A 17,559-nucleotide genomic window follows, 5' to 3' on the forward strand; every position below is an offset into this window, starting at 1 on the left:
ATTGTATGGTTACACAATACACACAATAGAAATTCAACAAACTAAATCCAGTTAAATGAATTCAAGCTCAGATTTGTATTCCTTTTTATTTTCTTGGAAAAAAAAAAAAAAAAAAGGTGAAAAAGGGTCGGAAAATAATTATAACGCTACAGACTGTTCTGGTTTACTACAGGAGAGGAATACATTTACACAAGGGTGCTTAAACATTTATATATATCTATACTCTTTTCAGATATCAAGGAGGGAACAAAAAGGTATTCCTCTGGTAAAACAAGGTTCAAAGTAAGGAGATGAGTGAAATCAAATGTTATGCAATACCTCCACACTACTGAATCTCTGTCACGATGACTGGATTTGGAGGATGGATTCGAGTAATGGACAAGAGTAGGAGCAAAGGTTTTTAAAGGCAGACAGTAGACTGCTCTGAAATAGAAAACAAACTGTCGAGCAATAGCACCTGTTGATCTCTCAATAGCAGAGCCTGCGGCAATACAGGCCTGAGATCTGATTGCCAACTGCAGTGTATTATTGGTGTGTATGGAAAACAAAGGGAGACAGCCATCTACAAAAAAAGGATACTCATCACCCAGATCCGTTTATACATAAGCCCCACCCTGGATACTTTGAGCTCCTCCCATCTATGCTTCTATACAAGATACTCTGTCAAACAGAGAACCCCCCCACCCTCAGAGCCCGTCACACTCACATTCTCTCTCACACACAAATATTCACAAAGTCTCTTTCTCCCTGAGGAAGGGGGTTTACGATATCCTCTGGATGAGCTTGTCATCTGATAGGCAGTAGAGGCCGTTGACAGACAGCTCGGAGATAAAGCTTTCACACGCCTGCCGCGAAACCCCTTTGCAGTCACGGAGGTCCAGTACGGAGAGACAGGACAAACGCCGCAGGTACACCAAACAACGGTCTGTTAGGCGACTGCAACCTGAGGAAACCATTGAATTGATTTTCAAAAGTAGTTTCTCCACAAATAAGTTTCTTTGTGTATATATATATATATACCTGCCAAGTTGAGGTGGGTAAGCGTGTTGCGTGTGGAGGAGCCCACAGCGCTGAGGAGGTTGAGAGCACCGTCTGTGATGGGACAATGTGAGAGCTCCAGGCGGGTGAGCAGAGGCATGTGTCTAATGATCAGCCTGAGCGTCGCTTCAGTCACCTCTAAACCACACAGACACAAGCACTGCACGTTCTTTAGCTGGGAACGGTTATCGCTGCCTGCAGACACATACATACAGATTTCAAATACTTCAGAACATATAAACAAAGTTCAGAAAACATTTTAGAAGCCAACAGGTGCCAATAACCAGAACTTCAAAAGTTTGTGCATGATGATGTTTCAAAGAATGTTACTGGCTGGTCCTCAATTTGAATACTCTGCAGTCTTTAGTATGCAAGATTTTGGATAGTGTGTTCCAAATCGTAGCACATTTAAAACAGTATGCAAAAAGTGGCCAGATGTCATATTTCCAGTAGATCTGTAGAGCGTACATCTGTCCTTGCAAACATGCAAGCATATGCAAACCACTGTAGTTTTTCACTGCATGCAGATGTTTGGTGAACTGTCACCTGCTTTGCATAATGAAGAGGTTTAGCTATTCAAGATCTGAACATCACAATCTATTACATTTGATCATTCAAAACAAGTAGCCCTGAAACTTGACATTTTGTGCCAATTTCCCATTCACTGTCCATTGTGTCCACCTCTTTGGAGAAGCAGAACCCAAAAAGGCGTACATGACTGTTTGTTTGTCACCTGGTGGGTTGAGCAGCTCCCTGATTTGTTGGTCTTTGATCCCATCAGCCCAGCGCAGGTCTAAAGAGCGAAGTAAAGGACAGCTTGGAGAGCTCAGTGCTGAAATTGACATCCAACTGCACCCTGACAGCACCAGATCTTTAAGCCCTGTGAGAGATCCACCAGTAAGTGACATCATACTTGTCCGGTATTCTGATGAAACATCTACAGTGAGAATATGCACCTGGAAGTCGGTTGATGAGCCAGCTGAGCTGTTTCTTGGAAATGCTGGCCCAGGAGAGGTCCAGTGTGACAGGCTGCCGTTTGATGATGCCTGTGAGGGCCTGTGGACTTATTGAACGGCATCGGCTCAGACTGATCCGCGTCCACAGACGCTTGTCACAGCCCCTATATAACAGAATCAAAATTAAATCAAAACCAGTCACGAATTGAGTTTAATCTCCTGACTTCGAAACTAGCCATCCATGTAGGCATCAGGTCACCTCATGGAACAGATGTGTGGTCATTGTGTACTCACCATTTGTACCAGGTCTTGCAAACCGCCATACAGACGCACAACTCAGCCCGAGTCAGGTAGCGGAACACTGACACCCACACCTCTCTCTCCCAGCCGGGCTCGTTTCCTCCGTTCTCCTCGGGTGAGAGCCGCAAGGTTGAACTTGGACAGGAGTCTGAGGACTTTTCCCTTTCCGATAGAGGCTTTTTCCTGATTCTCTCACGAGTCAGGCGATGAGGGGAACCCTTAAAATTAGACCGTAAGTTCCGCACCAAGTTTTGGTGTTTTGACGTGCTTCTCGTCAAAGTGTGTGTTGATGAAAGAACGTGCGGTTTGCTCAAATGCGATCTCTCTGACAGTGAATGAGGACTGTCCGAGCGACGTCTTCCATTGCGCAGAGGGGGGCGCAGCAGGGCTTTGGAGTTTGGCGGAATGCTTCTAGAGGACAGGTTGGCTTCCAATTTGGGTACAATGGCGCTAGGGTCACGTCTACCCCTTGACGGCTGCAAAGTTACCGTGACACATGACCCCTGACCTCTGGCGTCATCAGATAGTACCGCAGAAGTGTCGGATTGAGTGGGCTCTCCACCCTCGCTACTGCCCTCGCTCTCCCCGTTTTGATGACCGTCACCGTTCTCCTCCCCTGCTTTTGCCCCTCGTCTCTGCGGACGGTTCTCTTTACCATCACATTGTCCGTTCTCCTTTCTCTCAACTGGTTCCTCTTCGACGGAATCGTCCCTTTCTTCCTCCACCTCCATCCTTTCTCTGAGGCCACCACCTAGGCCGCCGCCCCTGAGCCGTACTCCTCTTCCACGACACGAGGACGCGCCCCTGCCTCGCAAGGTGCTCCTAGTAGGCGCTGGCCTGACCATGCCCCCTCTCTCCAGACTCCTCTGACGCAGGAGCTTTGGAGAAAGAGAGACAGCTGAACAGGGCTGAGAGACAGAAATAAAGAGGAAGACAGAAGCGAAGAGAACAACAGCACAGTCGAGAGCGACAGAAAAGAGCAGTGATGAGAGCGTGATTACAGATGCGCTGCGATGAGGGAAGCAGATGTTACAAGCTGAAAACACTCACCGACTGGAGGATTTTGTTTCTTTCCAATTTGATCTGCAACAGAAAACAATAAACCTCACTAACTCTGGCAAAATCAGTGACTAGTTTATAAAAAAGAAAAAACATATGGCGATGACATGTGCATATCCTCACCCTTTTCCTGAGCTGTAACTCCAGTGCTCCGGCTCTCTTCCTGTTCTGTTGGTGTTGGAGCAGGAGTCTCTGAGAAGGGGGCGGCTGACGTCTGGAGCGGGTCAGAGGCAGAGCGGAGGGGGAGAGTGGAGGCCGTCCTCGGCGTCCTAATCGTAAGCCCCCCACTCCAATTCCCTCCCTGTATGCCCGCTTGGCCGGAGGACTGGACGAGAGACTTCCGTTGGACACGCTGCTCTCCGACTCATCCTCACTACTACTGGAAGACTGGAGAATGGAAAAATTCATTAGAAAAAAAATGGTCAAGGAATGCAAGCTGAAGAACAGCTGCTTTATTAATTTATATTTTTTTGTGCTTTTTAACATGTTAATTAAAATTCAACATGGCTGACAAAATAGATGGACCAAATACCTCTCAAATATTTATAATTATCTTAAAAAAACAAACCTTGTTCTTCTTGTCCTGGACACATTTTGGACACTCCCAACAACTGGGAAGATCCTTATTGATAACACCCTCCCCTGGCACCTAAAACATGCACACAAAATTATGAGATCACACCACAACTAACTTCACACATGCGGGTTGGTGGAGAGACATGCATGTGTACCTTTATACATTCAGGATGAGTGATCAGAGCGCACTCCGAACATTCCATGAGCGTTTGGATGGACTCTGAGTCTTCCAACTCCTGATAGCCTTCCTTGCATATGGCACATACAGCCGTAAGAGGCAGTGCTGGCTAGAGACAGAACATAAGAGTCAGACACATCACACACACAAACCGAAGTTCTTTAAAACTGGCAGGCGGGCACTCACTGCTAGACACTGTCTGAGCACACAGCTCTTCTTGAGCCTGCCTGGTCCTCCGAACTTCCTCATGTCCCTACAGTAGTTGCAGTTGCCACACTCGGTACGCATACATGCCTCGCAGCGCTTGCAGCGGACGCGCCTGCGTCTCAGAGCTGAGATGGAGGAAGACGGCTTCACGGGCCGTGGGACCGGTGGCAGAATGGGAGCTGAACCGGGAGTGCGGGGGCTGTACAGCAGAGATGGGGGAGGAGGGGGAGGCTGATACCACGAGGGCTGCAAAGAGAAAGGATTTTTAACTTCAGTTTGCAGATCACATATGCTTGGTAGTCACAAAATGTGTACCTACCCTTTTGGGCCATTTGACAATTGGTTTTCCAGTGTAAGACAATTTGGGGTTATCACTGGCATGTTCCGCAAGCAGTTTCTGCAGAAAAAGACAATTTTAACACTGACGGTTATTGTTGGCTAATATATATAAAATATTCCTAACGCATTAATATTATATCCTGTATATAGTTTTTTAATGTTGAAAAAATACATAAAACGGCATTTAAACCTGCGCAGAACAGTAGGCCTATAATACAAAAAGAAAACAAACAAAAAACCCCCACAAAAAAACGCAATGTATACTGACAGTCATATATGTGATATATGGTTATCTTGTTTATTTTGTTTTACATGTTCTTGATAAGAAAAACAAGGCTTATATTACTCTGGTGAACGTTCCTCAGCTGGTTAACAAGCCGACAGCAGAGAAAACGCGCTGCTCTTCTAACTCCCGGTAACAAAACCCATATCTGACAAGAATATCTGGTTTTATTGTTTATAATGTTGTTAATAAATAAAGTAAATGGGCTTGATACCTCCATGCCAACTGTTAAGATCCTAAAAAATACCCCGCAACAAAGACGGAGCCATTGTAGTGCTTGTTTCAATGTTTATTACGTGATCGTCATCTGAGGAAGATATTTCCTGCTGATCAACACCGCATAAAAATATTGTTTTCATTGTCGTTTATGGTTAATGTCTGTCTTGTTTAGCTTTGCATTGCATTTGCATCAATAAATAAGGTATGCCTGTTTATTTAAACTAAGGTAACAAAGGAATCACAGCGCGTTTTAATACAAATAAAAAAGCATCCATGCAAATTTATTTACAGGCTGTTACTTTAAGGCGACGACCCTATTTGAACTTCTTACAAGGGAAGAAGTTCAGGCATTTAGGTATGGAAAAAGCTGCCAGTCTTAAGGCCAAATTCATTAACATTAGTTGCGGTGAAATGTACATTTTCATGTTTCAAGTTGTTAAAATTAGCATTACTTAATATATTTTTAACAAACGAATATGAATTTACAAAGAACAACCGCTCCGAACAAGTTATGGTAATAAATGAATTATTGTTAATCATTTAATACTATGTTGGTATTTTTATACCTAATGTAATTAATGCTAACGAATTCTAGACTGTGGCTCACTAGTTTTTAAACATTTTAATATGGTGATGTGAGCCGAGCATAGGATTTCATACAAATGATTTTTTATATGTTCTGTATATTATAAAATCATTACAAATGAAGTGAAGAAGCATTAAATAAGATGTGACAACTCTAAGGTCTTCTGTAGAGGTAACTTAACCCTGTGGTGACGCAGTTTTTATTCTTATGAAAAATACAAATATTCGAATAGCATTTTTAATTTTCGAATAGTTATTGCGGATCAAATATTCGAACATTCGTGCACATCCCTAGTTTATGTATTTACCCGTATGTCACTGAGCAGTGCTGGGGCGTTTCTGATGCCTGCTGGGACACATTTCTTGTGTGCTGGCAGCTCCTCCAACTTGTGCAGTAACTGCCAAAGGCCCTCCAGCTCAAAGGGTGTCAGGTGAACCTTTATCCCTGGACGAGCAGGAGGGGTAGGTGAAGCCTCTTCATCCTCTTCCTCCTGCTTTATATCCTCCTCCTCTTCTCCATTTCCTGAATGACCATTATATCCTTGTTTCAACACATCCTCCTTCTTCAGCCCTGTGAACCGCACGACAAAAACGATGATGCGAATACAGTCGCAACAAGGCATGTTTGTTCACGTATTTACACAGGGTGCTGGTGTGCACTGACCGATGCCCAGCGAGTGTTTCTGGTACTCGGGCGTGAGGTGAGAAGTGTTGGTCATACAGTACAAGTAACGCTCCAGCACGTACCAGCACATCTCAAAGAAGAAAGGGTAGCGGAACTTAGAAGGGACCTGCACAGATAAAAAACAATTGACAGATGGTTAACATTCGAACTGTGACAGTGTGTGTGAATGTGTGTTTGTGCGAGTTCTCTCACCCGTGTGCGGTCCTCAATGTTGAAAATGTTGAGCTGCATGGGAATGTTAAAGCTGTGCAGAAAATTACCCCCGAACACCAGAGTGTCCATTGGGGTGTACACAGCATGGATCCACCCTACACAAAACAGACACAATGCTTTTCCAAAAAACTTTTCTGAACTTCAGGAAAAAATTCACGAATAAAAAAAATCAACTAATTCACCCAATATGTGCATGCCATATTGCTGTTGTGTACAGACATGCTCAAATTTGTTGGTACCATTACATCTCATTGAAATAATGCTTCATTCCCCCTGAAGAGTGATGAAATTAAAAGTTAAAATTAAAATACTATTGTATCACGTATACTTGCATGCCTTTGGTATGTCATAGAATAAAGCAAAGAAGCTGTGGAAAGAGATGAATTATTGCTTATTCTACAAAGATATTCTAAAATGGCCTGGACACATTTGTTGGTACCCCTTAGAAAAGATAATACATAACTGGATTGTAGTAATATTTCAAACTAATTAGTTTCTTTAATTAGTATCACACATGTATCCAATCTAAACAGAGAAAATTAGTCACTGTGCTGTTTGGTATCATTGTGTACCACACTGAACATGGACCAGAGAAAGCAAAGGATAGAGTTGTCTGAGGAGCTCAAAGAAAATAATAGACAAGCATGGTAAAGGTAAAGGCTACAAGACCATCTCCAAGCAGCTCGATATTCCTGTGACAACAGTTGCAAATATTATTAAGAAGTTTGTGGTCCATGGAATTGTAGCCAACCTCCCTGGGCGTGGCCACAAGAGGAAAATCGACCCCAGATTGAACAGAAGGATAGTGCGAATGGTAGAAAAAGAACCAATGATAACTGCCAAAGAGATACAAGCTGAACTCCAAGCTGAAGGTACGTCAGTTTCTGATGGCACCATCCGCCGCTTTTTGAGCAAAAGTGGGCTCCATGGAAGAAGACCCAGGAGGACTCCACTTTTGAAAGAAAAACATAAAAAAGCCAGACTGGAATTTGCTAAAATTCATATTTACAAGCCACACTCCTTCTGGGAGAACGAGTCAAAACTGGAGCTTTTTGGCAAGTCACATCAGCTCTATGTTCACAGAGGAAAAAAGGTCAAGCTTTCAAAGAAGTGAACACCATACCTACAGTGAAACATGGAGGAGGCTCGGTTATGTTTTGGAGCTGCTCTGCTGCATCTGGCACAGGGTGCCTTGAATCTGTGCAGCGCACAATGAAATCTCAAGACTATCAAGGCATTCTGGATCAAAACATACTGCCCAGTGTCAGAAAGCTCTGTTTCAGTCGCATGTCATGGGTCCTCCAACAGGATAATGACACAAAACACATAGCTAAAATCACCTAAGAATGGATAAGAACAAAACATTGGACTATTCTGAAGTGGCCTTCTATGAGTCCTGATCTGAATCCTATGGAACATCTATGGAAAGAGCTGAAACTTGCAGTCTGGAGAAGGCACCCATCAAACCTGAGACAGCTGGAGCAGTTTGCCTTAGGAAGAGTGGGCCAAACTACCTGTTAACAGGTGCAGAAGTCTCATTGAGAGCTACAGAAAATGTTTGCTTGCAGTGATTGCCTCTAAAGGTTGTGCAACAAAATATTAGGTTAGGGGTCCCATCATTTTTGTCCATGACATTTTCATTTGTTTTATGATTTACAATATTATGTTGAATAAAAAATCAAAAGCAAAATCTGATTTCTATTAAATATGGAATAAACAATAATGGATGCCAATTACTTTTCTCAGTTTCAAGTTATTTCAGAGAAAAATGTGCATTCTTTGTTTTTTTTGTGGAGGGGTACCAACAAATTTGAGCACATCTGTATGTATACCTGATGGGATCATAAATGTGTAGCCTTGCTTCAGCTCAACCCGTTGGCATTCCTTGACTTTATCGCCCAGAAAAATGTCACCCTGTTTTCCTGATAACACCCAGTTCTCATAGAGCTCCAGGTTCTGAGGTGTGGGCGGGATGAGCCAGAACACCTGAGATCATTTGGCAAAAATTACGATTAGCAAATAACAAAGGAACAGAGACTATAACAAAAGTTCACAAGATTAATCCTTAAATTACAAAAGGATTTGAGAGGGACAGGCTGATCTTACCATACTAAACAGCAATTATGTAGTATGACCTGAAGTTTAACGGTTTAAAGCTTTTATGATTTAAATAAAATCTCAAGTCCTCTACCACATGTATTATCCAGAGTGCAGGAAGTGTAACAAGGTCATGTGACAAAGTAAACTATCACTAATTCACATACAATTAAAAATAAACTAATATGGTAGGAATTATACAGTTTTCAACAACTATGATCACAGCCTCTCCATTGTGTTGTACCTTTAAGACAGGACTCACCTTCCCTCCCCTGAGGATGTGATACCAGACTGATGTACCACCAAAGTCTATGTGGAAATCTGTGAAGCATCCCTCGACACTCATCAGACAATACCTGCCACATACACAACTGCATTAACAACCCCCACAGAGCCAGTTCATATTGCCCAAGCATTTTTTATACAAAAAGAAAAGCTGCTTGAGAAAAACACAAGACTCACTTCTGCACTTTAGGGTACTGCATATCATTAATGGCATTGGTGGAATCTCTCTGGAGCTCTTTAAGGTGTCGTGGCCACATGTTGTCCACCCAGTCAATCATGTCAACCTAATGCAAACGCAAAATGAAACTTACAAATAGTCTTTGCAGGCCAAATAAAGACTCGTGTTTATGTGTGCATGTACCGAGGCGGGTCTCTTGACCAGATGCTCTAGTTTCGTATGGCTAAACTCCAGGCTGATGACATTATACAGCTTTTCCCTTTCAGATGGAGGCGTTTCATAGTATCTCCTCCACTGACCCATTGACATCTCAATGCCTTTCTGAGTTGTCACGTCCATGACATCAATCATCCTGCGACTGCCTGTCAAAGCAAACATGGAGGGGAATATTAGTAACATTCTGTAGATCGTGAAACTGAAATGCGGTAGTCAGTAGCATAGCGTCTGAGTATGCAGGGCTTAGTCATGGCTGTACAATGCTGTAAAAATGTCTAGATGACTGATCTCAGATCTGGTCTACCCCTTGGCAAATGTGAGTGAATCCTTTAGAGTGTAAAAACGACGCTACTTTCCCAGCTGCTTCAGTGGCATAGTGAGTAAGACGCATGACAAGTAGTACTGAAGCTACATATGGATGTAAGATCAAATCTGCCTTTTGACGAACTACATTTTCACATATCAGATCATACAGGCATTTATATTCAACAAAATGAAGAAAATATTTGAAAAATGGCTGTTTAATAATAAAGTATATGGTAAGGTTAGGGGTAGTAGAGAGGTCTTTATTGTCCCAATTAGTTTGCATCCATTTAGTAATTTAATACATTTAATAATTTACACACTATTATTTTATAATGTATAATGTACAACATTAATGCTACTTTGTTTACCTTGCTGTATCAAAACGGAAAGAAGTTCAATTTATATGGACTCTGAATAACTGTCAATCTGATTGAAATGGCCAAACAAATGAAGGAAGGCGATGATTACTGTCCAATCAAATGAAAGAAGGTGGGATTTGTTATTGACAGAAGCCAAGGTTAATGTGAAAGAGCCAGCGCTACGCAAATAGCTAAATGTTTTATGTTTGACAACGGTTTTATCATAGAAATGTTAGGGCCGTTCACATGTTCTTGCTTTTTCTGGCGCTTGGGAGTTGCGATTCCTTGGGGTCTGCCGTTGCTATTTAAGCGCAATTGACGCGCGTCAACATCTAAATAAGAACCTGAGTAAACAACCAATGTCCAGTAATGCGCAACGGGCTTGCGAACAGACGGGAGGGGGCCCGTTAAAAGTTTTTGCATATGGGCCCGGACCTGACTTGCTACGCAACTGGTGGTAGTGATGTCCAAAGCATGACACAGTAAGAACGAGGAACTTAAACTTACCCACAAACAATTTTACATCACTGACGCTGAAGTCTGGATCAGGCATCCTACAAGTGACAGATGACGAGTTAAGTGTAGTTTGATATAGGGACAAATAGAGATAAAATATCATGATGAAATGAGCCGTACTTGATGCCAAGCCCATCTGCTTTCTTAAAGATAATGGGGTCCCGGAGTCCCTCCCGTTGGATGTACTCCAAGGTGAAGTCTGCACAGAACGCAATACACAGATAACGTTTATTCGGTATACTAGATACTTTCAACCGCATATCATTTTTTAATGATGCATTGCATTGTTGATTAAAAAAATGTATACTCAAATAAATAGAATGTAGGCTAGTTTTTTTTATTGTAAATCAGGTGGTTTATATGGTATTATGTAAAAAAATATTTTCAAAACAGCCTGAAATTTGGAATGGGATTGTGGGTGTTAATATTGTGTAATTTCTGAGCACATATAGATATATTTTACATGTATTGAGCACTGTTATTCACCACAGTTATAAATGCACTTGATAAAATACCCCAAAAGTATTGAGAAGTATTCATAGGAACATTAGTACATAGATGGGTTGATCTGAAATCATATTCAATAAGAATAATTACATATAAGTAGGTTTATGATGATAATTTGATTATTTGAAGAAGAATTGATGATTTAATGACACAATCTGTACCTGTAACCAATGATTGTTCATATAAATGCACTTAATGTCACTTTAAGCATGTTTAAAGCACATTTGAGCACAATGTAACAAGGTAAAATCCAGTGATGTTTTTAGAGGCCTAAAGTTTGAAGCCTGTTGTGCTCTCTCTGAAACCTGGGGATTTTCCACTGTTTAAAAGTAACCATGATTACGCACGTACGCCACGCCGTCTCGTATGGAGACCATGGCTTGTTTGGTGGTCTCGTGTAGTAACCATTGTATGCAAATTATTTTAAAAATGATGTAATAACCAGCGTACCACCATTAGATACGTACCTTGTTACCTGGGACTTATTGGTGGCAGGCAATTAACAATTGGTTAATAAAAATAAGAGATAACAGGAAAATACCTGATTGGTTTCAGAAGAGACCACCTTTCAGAAATTTTACTATAACTGTAGACTGGAAAACACTTGGTTTTTAGATGACTTGGAACATCTCACTTTGTTTGGCTCGAGCAAATAAAGTTAACTCCTTGACACCCGGACCTTCTTTGTCTGAGAGATTTTTTGAACTACAAGACTGATATTTTTCCACAACATTAATAACAGAAATTGGAGGACAAGACGCTTTTGAATTATAAGGAAAATTAAGATTCTCAGCTCTCAATATATCAGTAGAGACCAGATAATTGCATACAGCGCTTACTCCCCAGACATCAATCTCTTGTGGCTGCCTATAACATGTTTATACAAATGCCTATATGTCAAATATTAAATTGCTACACATGTCAGTGTCAGAACAGCAGGTTTACCTTTTCCGTCCATAATTTTGACCAGATCCCAGTTGTATCGATCACTGTGGAGTTTCTCTTCCACATCGAAAGACCTCTTTCCCTCAATCTCATCATCTGAAATGCCATCATCTTGGTACCGTCGACGCGTGCCTGACCGCTGAAGACGAAAGCAGTTGAGCAAATGGGAGACCATAATTAGTTTAACCTAGAAATGCAATGGCCCTTTGTGTTGAATTGATCTTAAATACAATATATAGTGGAATGGCAAGGGTTAGATCTGTTGCTATCAGATTTTTAAAAACAACAACAACATCAGCAAGTAGTTTCACAACTAAAGCATCCCACTGAATTTGGAAGGTGATGATTTGCAGTTTTCTTAAACCGAAAAGTTTCAATATAGAAAGTGAGCCTACATTTTAAAACAAAACTTATTTTTTTACTGAAATGTGTATATATGACAATGTGAAAAGGGCCGATCCATACATTTATTTATAATCACTTGTACACAAAATGCAGCAATGAGTCAAAGCTCCTATATTACATGGAAATCTGTTCAGCACATCATTGCAGAGACAAATGTATAAAACAAATGAGGCATAACGGCACACTACCAACCTCAGGTGGTACAGGGACATTTGAGTTATAGCAGGGGCGGATGCCCATTTAAAGTAAATATAAAATATCAACCTGTCTTCTCCATCTTCTATTAACAGCGTGCAAACACAAAAGAATAAAGTTTTGACACACCTCCAAAGGGTGTGTTCACTGTGACATCAACAATCCCATTGGGTGTGATGTCAAACTGTCTGGTTATGATGTAAATACAGCCCCATAAACTTTCCCACTTATGTAAAAGAGAAACTTACCAGGCGTTTGCTATAGCGGGAACTTTCCTCTTCCATGCCCTAAAAGATGAAGGGATAGGCATCAGTTAAGTCTTGTAATGAAGGTCTACAGGTGCAGCCAGTACACATGCACTCATGAATACATCTATAACAGCATCCGAGACAGCTGAAACCTGGTTGATTTGAAAAGCGTTCACTAAATAGCGTTCTCCTTTGGGAGACACCTTAATTTTTAAGTTTGGCTTTTAATTACCGCCCAAAACTTTTAAAATTATATACAAAAATTGTTTTATTAAAAACAATTTATAAACTATAGTAAATAAATATTTAAATAATTACATTAACTCCTCCACAGTTTGTAGTACAGTGAAATCGATGTGTAACATAACTGCCTCATAAGCTGCGCCTCATACCGTAGGGAACTATCCAAAAAGAAAGACTGCATTTACGAGTATTATAGCCAGACGTCTTAAATGTTGACTATGTAGGCAACCGACCAGTTAAGACGATCATTAAAACCAGCAATAAGCTGAAATCCATAACAAATCTTTAAATACCCCCAACGTCCAATTCAAGAAACCAAACGTTTAAAACACCAAACCGACAAATATTTTCAACCCGACGAATGTTACCAACACAAAGGTAAATAATCGGTGAAGAGCAACATATTTGACAGGTAATTGACATTTATTATAGCTCAAGCTCCTCTGGTCTGATGCTGCTAGCCTGAACGATCGCTCAACTATTTTGTCCGAGAACTATAAATGTTAAAAAATTTCAACTTGAACATAGGCTCATTTTAATCACACGACTCGGTTTTAACTGTTCTGTTCAAAATTGGTCTATAAAATGCATTTACTGGGCATACAGGACCAGAGTGGAGTCCCCGATAATCACGGCTAACCAGCTAATTCGCTAGCATTTCCATTGACAACCCGCGCTAGCCCGCTAGCCTGCTAGAAACAAAACAAAAAGACCTTTAAACAATACCTAGCCTTCAACTTTCGCTTTTCGCTGATAGTGTCGTGTCGCGGTTTGGATGTTGGCTTAGTAATTCCCATTGAACTGCAAATTCATCATGTGAAATGGTGTCGCTCCTTGATATTCTTATTTTTGTACGATAAAGTTAAATCAATCCGCTTTCATCCGCCATTTTCAGATTGTCATGATACACACACACACCACTACTATCTACACCCACGACACGCCCCGGAATCCAACAGCCAATTAGTAAGCGGTAATGCAAATCACCTAGACGTTGATTGGATCAAAGCGATGCCATCCGTGATTTTCATTGTCCACGCCTATCTTTCCGTTCATTATGATACGTGAGCCAATAAATGTTCAGATTGTTGCTTATAACAGGCAGTTTATTGGCTTCAAACGAAAAATCGGGTCATTTTAGGGCTGGGAATCGATTCCTAGATTCCAAGGCGTTGAGAATTGAGAGTCTTTGGAATCGATTCCATTAAAGGAATCTTCTTCTTCTGAGGTTTTATGGCGGTTGGCAAACAGGCTTTTGGTGCACCTACTAGACTGAAGCACCGATTTGAGGGAATCTAACAATATACAAAAAAGGTTTAAATTCTTCCGTCTATTACAATTTCTCTCAAAATGTTATAATAACTCTACTTTTAATTTGTTGCTGTGATTTATTTAATCCTTCCAACAGGCTCTGTAAATTAAATGCATTAAACTCCCAATGTGCTAATTTCCTGAATTAATTTATGTCTTTAATTTTCATATTTTTTTACATTGAATGAGAACATGTTCTATAGTTTCTAAATCCTCACAGTGCACACATCTATCTGACTCATGTTTTGCTATTTTAATAGTCTTTCTTGCTAAGAATCACTTGAACATCTGTTTCAGTACCCAGATAGCACAATCTTCTGATGTCTGATTTTGTGGCTGAGCCAAACCAGACAGTGATGGATGTTTTAATAGAGTTTGTGGTAGGTTGAACTTCTTCAGCTGATGTAAGAAGTACAACCTTTGCTGGGCTTTTTTAGCAATGGAGCCAATGTGATTGTCTCACTTCAGGTTCTGAGAGATGGTGGTGCCCAGGAACCTGAATGACTCCACTGCTGCCACAGTGCTGTTCATGATGGTGAGAGGGGGGAGTGCAGGGGGGTTTCTCCTGAAGTCCACAATCGTCTCCACTGTTTTAAGCGTGTTCAGCTCCAAGTTGTTATGACTGCACCAGACAGCCAGCTGCTCAGCCTCCTCTCTGTATGCAGACTCATCACCATCCTGGATGAGGCCAATGAGTGTGGTGTCGTCTGCGAACTTCAGAAGTCTGACAGAAGGGTCCTGGGCAGTGCAGTCATTTGTGTACAGGGAGAAGAGCAGTGGGGAGAGAACGCATCCCTGGGGGGCGCCAGTGCTGATGGTGCGGGTGCTGGATGTGAGTTTCCCCATTCTCACTAACTGCTGCCTGTCTGTCAGAAAGCTGGTGATCCACTGACAGATAGAGCCAGGAACAGATAGCTGGGTTAACTTTGTCTGGAGCAGTGATGGGATGATGGTGTTGAAAGCAGAGCTGAAGTCCACAAACAGGATCCTCACATATGTCCCTGGTCTATCCAGATGTTTCAGGACAAAATGCAGCCCCATGTTAACTGCATCCTCAACAGACCTGTTTGCTCTTTAGGCAAACTGCAGGGGGTCCAGTAAGGGTTCTGTGATGTCCTTCAGATCAGTGTGCTAGATAGGAAAAGGATCTACCACCTGCACTTCATTTTGAAATTCTAGGTATTACCAACTGACAGGATGCCTGAGAGCGTAATGCACGTGAGGGACTGTAATACAAAAGGAGTTAATTCAAGTACTGAGGAGATAAACCATGTAGGGCTTTATAGGTAATAAGCATGATTTTAAAGGGCTTTATAGGTAACCAGTGCAAGTTTGACAGAACCGGGCAAATATGTTGATACTTTTTTGTATATGTAAGAACTTGAGCTGCCTCGTTTTGGACCAGTTGGAGTTTTTGCAATAAGCCTGCAGGGCAACCACCTAACAGTGCATTGCAGAAATCTAGTCTTGATGTCATGAAACATGAATTAACTTCTCTGCATCTGACATTGACAGCATGTGACGTAGTTTAGATATATTCTTAAGATGGAAAAAAGCAATTTTACAGGTGTTGGCGACATGGCTCTCAAATGACAGACTACTTTTGAATAGAACGCCAAGATTCTTTGTTGAGACACAGTCTCTATTTTGTGATGTTTGGGTGAACGGATTATTACATGTTGTACATTTTGTGTATTCTGCGACGTGAGACGGCAAGCAGACAGTTGGTTAAGCCATTCTGTCTGCTCCCTGACCTGGGCCCCAGTGAGTCAAGCATTAGCATTATTAAGACTTTTTGCCATATTTCTAGACAGGAGGGAAGCCCCAGCCCAGGTGGGATGGAGAACATCTCGTTTCAACAGGTCAGGTCTGCCCTCAAATCTCTTCCAGTTATTTATAAAAACAATATCATTCTGCTGGAGTACTAACCACTATACGATCATGTCAAGCCACCGGCCCTCCAGCAAAGCTGCGCTAGCAGGACTTCCTGACTACATCTGCAGGGAGGGGATTGGCAGGATTTGCTGAGGTCTCAAGGAATTTCTGGTGCATGCGCTGAAGCAAAGCTCGATTAAAACCCTGCTAAAAAGCACGTATGTCGACTCAAACACATGAGCAAACGTTCACTTTACTTTTTTTTTAACAGAGGGCAGAGCCAGAACTGCTCACAAGGTAAAGGAGACTTACAAGGGGGGCACCCCTCGCACGAACAGGGACTTGAACCCTGGACCCTCAGATTAAAAGTCTGATACTCTCCGGACTGAGCTATCCGGGCTCATGAAAGTGTGCAACAAGTTCTTGGTGTAGGCCCTCCAGGGGGAGTGGGAGGCGTTCAGTGCGGCAGGTGAGTGCAGGGTCATCCCTCATCAAGCACACCTGAACCAGCTAATGTGGCTCTGGAGGTAAATGAAAAATTACGCTCACAATGGAGCACAGATCCACTGGCAGCGGTGGGATTTGAACCCACGCCTCCGAAGAGACTGGAGCCTAAATCCAGTGCCTTAGACCGCTCGGCCACACTACCTCGAATAGGCTTCTTCATCTTCGCAGACAGTCAGTAATTTACAGGGTTCTGTCCGCTTAGGGTTCTGTGCACTTTTCTGATGCAGGGGCGTGCAGTCCTATCTCTGGAGGCGATGCCACCTGTAGATTGCAGATCATCAAGTAGACCTGAACCGGGTAATGTGGCTCTGGTAGTTGGCAGGCAAGTGAAAGTCAGACGTGTTTTAATAACTGCCCTCATATTTGTGTTCTCTCACAGTCTGAAACTCGAATAAGATTTTAAAAAATCTTTTGGTGAGGCCCAGGCATAAGAGCTCTGCGTAACTTCTCAATGCTCAGTTATTCAACCCTGTCCCTGGAGGTGAGCCTAGCCGCAGTTGCATCCCCCTTATCGAGCCCCCCTGTACCGGCCAATTTGGCTCAGATGGTCTGCAGGTACATGAAAGTGAGATGCGAATTAAAAGCTGCCCTCACAGCTCAGCCTGAGCGCAAACTGGCAGCGGTGGGATTTGAACCCACACCTCCGAAGAGATTGGAACCTGAACGCCAGCTGCCGAAGGATCGTCCGGCAAAATGTTGAAGAATGTTGAACTCACAGCCAATCGCGT

The 17,559-nt window shown here is 42.1% G+C and overlaps 1 protein-coding gene and 2 non-coding genes across 5 annotated transcripts; all 3 read right to left on the reverse strand.

The window, feature by feature from the left end:
• Positions 1-49: 49 nt before the first annotated feature.
• Positions 50-14,047, reverse strand: kdm2ab (lysine (K)-specific demethylase 2Ab). Of its 3 annotated transcripts, none has more exons than XM_057349338.1 (23): positions 13,865-14,047; positions 12,896-12,934; positions 12,048-12,186; positions 10,716-10,794; positions 10,587-10,633; positions 9,382-9,560; positions 9,198-9,304; positions 8,998-9,091; positions 8,471-8,624; positions 6,618-6,733; positions 6,405-6,531; positions 6,049-6,311; positions 4,634-4,711; positions 4,294-4,560; positions 4,085-4,216; positions 3,922-4,002; positions 3,477-3,740; positions 3,345-3,377; positions 2,289-3,172; positions 1,995-2,158; positions 1,772-1,918; positions 1,021-1,233; positions 50-943 (listed from the first exon to the last, which is right to left on the reverse strand). In XM_057349338.1, the coding sequence occupies exons 2-23, from the start codon at positions 12,929-12,931 to the stop codon at positions 762-764; spliced, it is 3,786 nt and encodes a 1,261-aa protein (XP_057205321.1). In that variant the 5' UTR covers positions 12,932-12,934; positions 13,865-14,047; the 3' UTR covers positions 50-761. The 3 variants fall into 3 exon arrangements, with proteins under 3 accessions (XP_057205321.1, XP_057205319.1, XP_057205320.1); XM_057349336.1 differs by having other exon boundaries at positions 2,289-3,202; XM_057349337.1 differs by having other exon boundaries at positions 2,289-3,202; positions 12,896-12,932; positions 13,971-14,045.
• A 2,604-nt stretch (positions 14,048-16,651) lies between these two features.
• Positions 16,652-16,724, reverse strand: trnak-uuu (transfer RNA lysine (anticodon UUU)). Its single transcript has one exon. It is a non-coding gene; the product is annotated as a tRNA-Lys (tRNA).
• Positions 16,725-16,891: 167 nt separating this feature from the next.
• trnal-uag (transfer RNA leucine (anticodon UAG)) lies at positions 16,892-16,973 on the reverse strand. The gene has a single exon. It is a non-coding gene; the product is annotated as a tRNA-Leu (tRNA).
• Positions 16,974-17,559: the final 586 nt, after the last annotated feature.

The sequence above is a fragment of the Triplophysa rosa genome, linkage group LG13 (assembly GCF_024868665.1).
Source record: "Triplophysa rosa linkage group LG13, Trosa_1v2, whole genome shotgun sequence".
NCBI lineage: Eukaryota > Metazoa > Chordata > Actinopteri > Cypriniformes > Nemacheilidae > Triplophysa > Triplophysa rosa.

What these genes read in the sequence shown, in the direction of transcription:
- kdm2ab (XM_057349336.1), bottom strand. Translation starts at nt 12,931, where the DNA reads ATGGAAGAGGAAAGTTCCCGCTATAGCAAACGCCTG. An exon ending in TTGTCAAATGGCCCAAAAGG is followed by an intron (nt 4,561 to 4,633) that starts GTAGGTACACAT and finishes TTCTCTTTGCAG; the next exon opens with CCCTCGTGGTATCAGCCTCC. An exon ending in CTCATCCTGAATGTATAAAG is followed by an intron (nt 4,003 to 4,084) that starts GTACACATGCAT and finishes TGCATGTTTTAG; the next exon opens with GTGCCAGGGGAGGGTGTTAT.